We start from the raw sequence: 8,462 nt of genomic DNA, 5'->3' as shown, positions 1-8,462 counted from the left end.
GCTGAACCCAGTGCACAGACTGAAAAGATAACGCAAATGAAAAGCCAAGGAGAGTTTTAGAAGTGTCAAAACAGTAATGCCACATTAAAGCTTCCCAAAAGTAACAGTGTTAGTTAGCACACATGGCACTAGGTAGAAGTGGTATACAATTCTTTCTCTGAGTTAGGAACAGAAATGGACCATGGCAGAGACGTGACAACTAAAGTTAAATTAATATAAAAACTGTAACATAATTAAAGAAATTATACAAGAAAAAAATTTTAAGATATAAAGAAACTTAAGTAACCAAACACTACAACAAAACACCATATTAAGACATCAGTTATTAACTTTCTGAATCTAAAATTCTCTTTAAAAAAAATTGTAATTGCCAGGATTACTAGACAAAGACAGAGGTTATTGACTATACACATACTAGCACCAAGCTCAAGTTTGCAAGTCAGTACCTTATTTTTCTTGATGAACGGCCATAACTTGCCCTTGGATTTGCCACCAAACTTCGGCTCAGACTTCCCATCCCCTCTGGAGTTGGAAAGGCTGGATTCCGAGATAGTCCGCTTCATTGGCTGCGTGAAGTCCTCAAAGTCGACATCTCCTGGAGGCTCGAACCCCGATTTAAAGGCTTCTATTACCAGCTGTGAATCCTGAGATGGGACAGATCCAGTACAAGTATAAACATCTCAGATGATAGCTGTCATGAAAGAGGTGGCACAGAAAAACAGTAGAAGGACAAGAAAGTTCACCTCTGTGGGAACCAACCTTTACAGGGACCAGTCTCATTCCTGGGAATAGAACACTCTTCCAGAGCCCAGAATCAGTGCAAGTCTCTCCACCTTCTGCTCCAAAATCAGGGCACTTTTCCAGGATCTATTTTCACTACCGTAATGTGCTTTAAATAAAAAAACCCACCTAGGCACAGAATAGTATCCTACCAAAACAAGGCACTCTAATGTATAAAATTTAATACTCCCAGATACTAAAGCGATAAATGCAGTTAAGAGCACAACAACCACCCCACACAGAACAAAAGTTTCTGACCTACGTCAGTCAGAATGCATTACAACCGGGAACATAAATGGCTAAGATCTCATTTTTATATCAGACTTCTAAAAAAAAAAAAAAATCTATGTAAATAAAGCAGGTGAGCTTTAGTCTCAAATAGCCCATTGTTCCCGTTACAAAACTCTAGCCCATTTTGCAAAGGTATCACGGAGACCAGTCATTACTCAAAATGCCGACAGATAAAAAGCATAGGACTATGGTGTATTTAGGAAAATAAAAAATACATCATATATCATTAAAACATAGGTCACTGTAGTTAACTACGATGCTTAGGAAGAGTAAACTCAGGGTTCCCCACTCCAACTTTCCACTGAGCTGTTCAACCCCCGAGTCTGACCACAACCTAGCAATGTTTTCATCCCCTTTGTTTTGTTTCCAACACAAAAATTAAAATTCTGACACAAACATCTTTTAAAGGCTTTTTCATGTCTACTGGTGAAGATGACTAAGAGCTTATCTTTGTTAACTTTACTGACTAGAAAAGCAACCATACTTCAGGAACTGAACAGATAAGTGACTCATAACAAAGATTTAAGGTATAGAATTGCAGAGCATGCAGCTGTAAGCAAACTAGTGGAAAATCCCAATAAATACCCCTATATAAAGGAGCTTGAGTGATCACACTGCCACGAGATCACAAGCTGGTGCTTGTGAACTCAGCTACAGTAAATGGCAGGGGTTTATCTTATGAGCTTTACTTAAGAACTGAGCAGTCCAGCGTCATGCAAGTAGCCCAACACCTTGGTGCAGGCAGTGGCTGGGAACTCCATACGCTGTCATTAAAGCCACAAGCCCTTTCGGCACTACTAGGAGTACTAGATGCAAGTCAGCCACACACTGGCTAGATACTGTCTGAAATGGCTGCGGCTTTTTTTGGGGGGGTTTTTTTTTTTTGGTTGGGGGTTTTTTGGGTGGGTTTTTTTTTTTTTTTTTGGACAAAGAAGAAACATAAATCAAAGCAAGAACAACATATAGCATTTTTCCTAGTCAGGTCTACAAACACAATTAATTATACATAAGCTCAAATTCAGACTTCAGCTTGGCAAATGCATTTAAATCTAATGGACTCAGAAAAAAAAATATTTTACCACACTTCTCATCTACTGACTTCTTGGGAAGAAAGCTTTTTAAGTGATACTGTTCTAACAGTTTTCTTCTAAGATCATTAGAGAAACTGTGCCACAGCACACAAATATCTTATTAGTCTCCAGAGAAAACCATCACCATCCTGTTCGGATGAAAAAGATGAACTTGTTGCTTTGAAGGCATTTCAGAGATTCACTTATACCTGTAGGTAAAACGCTATTCATACGGAATCTAGTGGGATCTAAACATATCCAGAGGCCAGCCTCAGTTGAGCAAAACACAGATATAGGAAAAGCTTTGCAAAAGTATTCATGGGATTATGAAGAAAATTAAGGTTTAAGATCCTCAACCTATCAGGTACATTGTGAAATTCCTACACAACTTTTAAGGAGTTAGAACACCGCTTTCTATTATCTCATCCTAGTTTGACATTAAATCTTCCTGAGATTTAAACATTTGAAGATATTTTTAATAATAGTCATGAAAGCAAGACGAAGAAGGAAGAGAGAACAGACTATAAACAGACACAATATTACATTAAATACTTTACTGGTATTCTATCCTATGCATCGAACTTTTCATTTTTTCCTCTTAATTTTACATGTTCCTTCCATTTAGTCAAAACATCCTTCCACTACAATGGAGCTAAAAATAACCAGCATGCTCCATATATCACGGAGATAATGTCATAACAGGAACTCCAAAGTCCATAAGAAATTAATTTTATCTGCTGCTAAAGCAAGTTCTGCACAGGTTCACCGAGCAGTCACTACCACTTACCCTTGCAACATGACCTCTGGTGTTGTCTGAGTTGTTAGAAAGGGGACATGAAAAAGCAGCATTTTTACAATTGCGTTAGAAATACGGGGCTAACCAGCATTCCCAGCTAAATCCAGACAGCTTCTATTGCTGCTAGCAGAAATTCTATACGCTTCAGTGAGGGCATAAAGCAATGCTATTTACACAGTTGCAAATTTAATAACCAAGCCTGAAAGACTGGCCATTTTGCAAGTGGGAATGAAGCAGAACTTGGTAATATAGCAGAGAATATAAAAAGTATTAAATCTGTCCCATATGCCATTCTGGTTCTTAACACTATCCAATAAAATAGGGGCCCTGGAAGACAAGTGATCTTCCAGAATCCTGCTAGCATCCACAGAGGGAGGGAACACGGAGCTGGCCGTGGAAAAGAAGCCTGCTAACAGTCTGCAGTTCCACAGTTTCAAAGTTACTATAAAAATACATCCTTCCTTACTCTCGTACTACACAATTCTCATGCTAGAAATCATAGACCAATGTTTGTAATAAACCACCCAGCTGAAAAAAAAAGCTCTGAGATACCTACATGAAATGCAAAGTTCTGCTGCTTTTATTTTGTTTCTCCTTTTTAAACAGTAAGGCCTTACCATCAGCTAGTAATATTTTACTGACAGCAAAAAGCTGCAGAACTTGCAGGTTCTTACATCCTTTCAGCTAGACTTGACACACAGTTTGATACACAAGGTAAATTACTAGAATTGGTGTTTTTTCTATTTTTTTTTTTTTCTTTCTGACCAATGTATCTTCTATAGTAGTTGTGGTCGTTCTATTTAAAGTCCCAGTTTCTGAACTGAAGTTACGGCACAAAGAGCAGAGCTTTCATTTAACCTCTCCCCTTCTTCAGTAACTCTGCATGTGACAGCTGGGTAGAAAAAGTGAAGATAAAACTAAAGGATACCAAGAGCTAAATAAGAACTCCAAAAGCATCACTGCCTTTTGTCAGTGTCATGGTGTCTGACCTTACAGATTTCAAGTTTGGTGATATGGTATGTTTGTTTATGACTACCAGATCCTGGAGATCTTCTCCCAGCTGGGAAACACATGTCTGTGTGGGCCCAGAGTTTCACACAAAGCTTTTCCTGCTCAGCAGGGTCTTGGTTTTACTCACCATTGTACTAGCTATATTATCACCAGCTGTCCTTGCATTCAACTTTCCTGGAATCTGACCTCATTTTCGAAGCTGACTACAGCACAGATCTAGTTGACTTCCCTATCCAAAGTTTTTCAAGCTTGAAAAAGATGAGTAAAGTAGACAACCTTGAATTTGAATCTTTCAAGGAAAAGGAGAAACTCTCATGATGGTAGCCTGAGAGAGCCCAAACTTGCTTCTTAGAATGTTAAGGGGTGAGATGGGAAAGGTCTGCTCTAACATTCTGCATTAGTGGCAGCAGCAGTACATCATCTGGAAGTAGAGAAAATACAGCTTTTAAACTGTGTGCACCTATGGTCATCCTTATAAAGTGGCAGGACCTGCATGCTACAGAAGGGCAGGAACAAGCATATCACTTAGCAGAATCAAGAAAGTTAGAAACTACTGTTCCAGAGATGGGGAAAAAAAAAAATCTTTGATGATATTTAAGCAAAAGAGAACCCTTTATGGACGTAACTGCTTTCCAGATAGAACATGCTAAACCCCTTGTAATTGTTCAGATAAAACAAAATTGGTTAAATATGTTCTTGTTAGCGTGGTGTTTACAGCAGATCCCTTAGTTATCAGTGCTCAAAGCCACCATTTTCTAATGTCATACTTGTGCACGTGAGCCATCAATTTTACCTGCGTGCAAGAGAGACTAACTTGAATATAAAATTCACAGCGATTCAAACACCCAGCTTAAGCCTTGTGTGTGTTTTGCCGAGACCCCACTCGAAGATTCAAGGAGAGTGTTGGCTTAGATGTGAATGTCCCCAATAAGATTTCACCATGCAGCACCAAAAGCTGTACCTCGAGAAGGGTACATTGCTCTAACATGGGAGTCTGTGCCCCAACTCCCCCTTCTCCCACCCTGAAAGAGTAATTTTCAGATTCCTTCGTTTCCTATGCTGCTCTCTGAGAGCAATTGCCGAGCAGAAAGTAGTGGATTCATTTCAAAACTTCAGCCTCAGGCTTATGCTGCCAATTAATGGCAGTCTCCAGGCTCTGGGTACTGAATAGCTCAGAAAAGATTCCAGTGAAAAAGTCGTATGGGAAATTCAAACAGCCAGACACATGCTGTTCGTATTTGAAGCACTAATGTGATCCATGAGAAGGGCTGAAAGAGCAAGCAGAGACTTAATTTACGAAGGGAGCAGATCGTTCTGAAAACAAAATAGAAAACACATTTGCCCTTGTACTAACTGTACATCAGGAAGCTCAATCAAACTCTTTATCAGCCTTTTTATCAGGAAGGCTTCTTTTTACTCCTACAATGATGTACAGAAATCAAGATTTGAGAGCGCTCATTTGCAAACCCCAAATCTGCAAAGAAAGATATTTACAGTAGAAATTATGGCAGAGTCGTTTGTAATAATTTATGTAGCCAATACTTTAAATACTGCCATTATTATAAAAATATAAGACATTTCTGCAACATTCAGTTTTCTGACTATTAGACACAGAACCCATCTGAAAAAGAACTGGTTTTACTAGGTATTTGGAATTGTATTAGCTGTCTGGAATTATGCCCCCCATCTTCTTTATTCTACGCAGAAGCCTATTTTTCAATTACAGTATTTCAAAAATTAATTACCAAAAAAAAAAAAGTTCGGCAGTAGAGGCATTTCTGGGTGTTAAGTAGATCTGGGAAATAATCCGAGCACATCCTGCCTCAGACAAAGTAGCTTGGGACAAGAAGCTATCCTTTGTTTTAGTTCTATGACTATAAACTTCTTGTGCTGCAGCCTGGACACAGGATTTAAGTCTCCATATAAAAGTGATCAATACTAAAGATGACAATCAACAACCCAAACTATGCAACACTTACATTCTTGTGATCAGTTGATTCTGCAGCCTTTGTTATTTCATCCAGACATTTTCCAATGATGGGGATCACTTGGCGGTCAACCTCTGCAAAAGTTTTCATGGATTCACCTATCCTCACAATTCTTCTTTCCTCCATCTCTTGAATTTTCTAAAACATTACATTTCATTCAGATCAAGTATCAAGATTAACTTCACAGTTTCAACCAATTTTTCTCCCCAGCACACCTCAGTTGCTTTAAAATTTATGGTTTAAACACATTTTTAAGGACAAATTAGGACAGCTGTTCTCATGAAGGCACTGAGTGATATTGTTCCCTCAAACATCAAAATGACATTATAAAAGTAGTCTCTGTTACTATTACTGGGAATTTTTCAACTAACTTTTTATGTTTAAAAAATGCTGATTTGTCAAAAGCCCAGCTTTAGAGGCCATCCTTACAAAAGCCTAAGTCTTTTAAGACTTTCTGGAACAATAAATTCTTTCCTTTTCTGTGCATGTTCTGAAAGACCTTATTTTCATTCCACTGCAGAATCCAAGCAAACAAAAATCTTGATGTCTCCCCTTCTCCTTTTCCCTAGAAGGTAATTTTTGGTTTACTGGCACTCCTATACATCATGCATTGTTCACACCAGGGCTTCTCAATCTATGTTCCCTGTTGCTCAATGGATTCAGTGCCACAACCTCCCACATTTATTCCATGGGCCTCTCGTTTACAACGGGGGGAAACTGGATGTGGCATAACGCTATTATGACAGATTGTAACAGGATACAGAAAGGCATGAACAGGAACGGCCTGTTTCACATTAGACTGCAGGAACCTTATGGAGCATTGTCAACTTAAAAATCCCCATTGTCTTGACTGATCCACAAGCAACATAAATTCTTTACAAAACAACTTATTTCAACATCTAAAAGAAAGCACTAGAGCTTGCTGGTGCACTGGTAGCGAAAAGGATAAATCTCCAGTACTTTAAGCATGCTCACCTACAAATCAGAGCACTTACCAGATCTAGTGTTAAATACAAATATATTGCAAAAATTTTGTATCTGATGCCAGCAATAATTTATCTCAAGACATTGGTTTGAAATACCATGAAGCAAAAGAGGTGGTGTTCTTTCTCTACAGTCTTTCTTCAGGCACCCTAAGACACAATCAGCAAACTTGCTTAAACCCTTTGACATTTACTACTGCAGAATTATTGTGGTTTAAATTTAAACATCTGTGAAGTCTGATTTGAAGCAGGTTATAAAGGGCTGAGAGGCTTTACAGATGTAATGATGCCCAGCTCACTCCTGCCCCAGCAATGCAAATAATGCTCTCATTCCCCAGCTGCATGGGCACTTTAACAGAGCAAGATTGTGAGGATTCCAAAGACTACCATAATCCGCCACGAAAATCCAATGTCAACTTCCTCACTTATTATTGATCACTTGATATCTAGTCTAAGGGAAAGGGACAATTTATCCTACCAAGCTCTGCATCTCTTGTGTTGGCAGACTGCATATAACATTTGCTAACAGCGACAAAAAAATCACCAAAAAGTAAGAGACAGAGTCATAGCATTGAGGCGATGTGCCATATGCCCCTCTGTGCTAACCACAAGATTATGAGCTACCCTAGATCAGTGCCAGTGACCCTTACCTGGAAGATGTTTGGTATGTGTGTGTAGTAATGATCATGTTGCTCACTGTTGAACTTCTGCAGAGTGGAAGAATATTCCGCTTTGCTGTCTTCTGCCATTTGATGACGCAGCTGGGCTTGCTGTCTTGCCTAAAGAAGTGCCAAAAGAAATTTATAATTTATACTACATGGAAAGAAATTGCATTGTTACTCCTCATCTTACTATCCTTACCAGTAGGAAGCACAGGAACATTAGCATATGGGTCTCAGAACACTTCAGCTTTTGGTTTACTCCTATTTGTGAAACATTTCATCTACATCAAGCATAAGCTCATAGTGTGCACGCTGCTGCTGTTCTTTTGTGTTACATCATGCTATTTCCATCAACCAGTTTGCATTCCATGAACAAACCCTTCTTGTACTGCGCATAAAACACCCAAACAAGTTTGCCCCTCTCCTAGCCCACTTAACGGGCACGCAAGTCTTCTGTACACTTGTACTTCTTGCTCCACTGTATGCCCTGTTGGGTGGCACCTGCTTTTCTCCAATGAACTACTTACCTGTTGGCGAGCAGTATTTTTGGGGAAAGGGAAGCAACAAAAGAAAAAAAAAACCCAAACAAATAAAACCCCCCCCACACACCCAAAAAACCCAACAAACCCACACCAAAATGGTTTTGTCTCATTTCACATGCCTTAGCCAACATGATCATGATAAAACATCTTAACTCTTGCTCCCGCTGTGCTCTCTGCAGAGTCCTTTATCTACAGCTCCTTGAATAGCGCTGGCATGAAATGCACAAGGAAAGGGGAGCCCGAGTAGCAGCTGAGACACGACTCCCTTCCTATTTTTACCCACACAGACGATTTGCTTTGCTACCCAGCATAGCAGAGCACTGGGCCATTAACATCACT

The 8,462-nt window shown here is 39.3% G+C and overlaps 1 protein-coding gene across 1 annotated transcript in view; it reads right to left on the bottom strand.

Moving 5' to 3' along the window:
* FNBP1 (formin binding protein 1) overlaps positions 1-8,462 on the bottom strand; it is a gene marked incomplete at its 5' end in the record, with an annotated part of 69,427 nt that overhangs the window by 26,290 nt on the left and 34,675 nt on the right. The window contains 3 exons of the mRNA XM_010283146.1: positions 447-644; positions 5,928-6,074; positions 7,570-7,698. Of these exons, the coding sequence (XP_010281448.1) occupies positions 447-644; positions 5,928-6,074; positions 7,570-7,698 (474 nt within the window). The remainder of the gene's footprint in view (positions 1-446; positions 645-5,927; positions 6,075-7,569; positions 7,699-8,462) is intronic.

This window comes from Phaethon lepturus, unplaced genomic scaffold, assembly GCF_000687285.1.
Source record: "Phaethon lepturus isolate BGI_N335 unplaced genomic scaffold, ASM68728v1 scaffold2163, whole genome shotgun sequence".
NCBI classification, from domain to species: Eukaryota; Metazoa; Chordata; class Aves; order Phaethontiformes; family Phaethontidae; genus Phaethon; species Phaethon lepturus.
The sequence above is the reverse complement of the archived record's forward strand: the minus strand, read 5'-3'. Positions and strand labels throughout refer to the sequence as shown.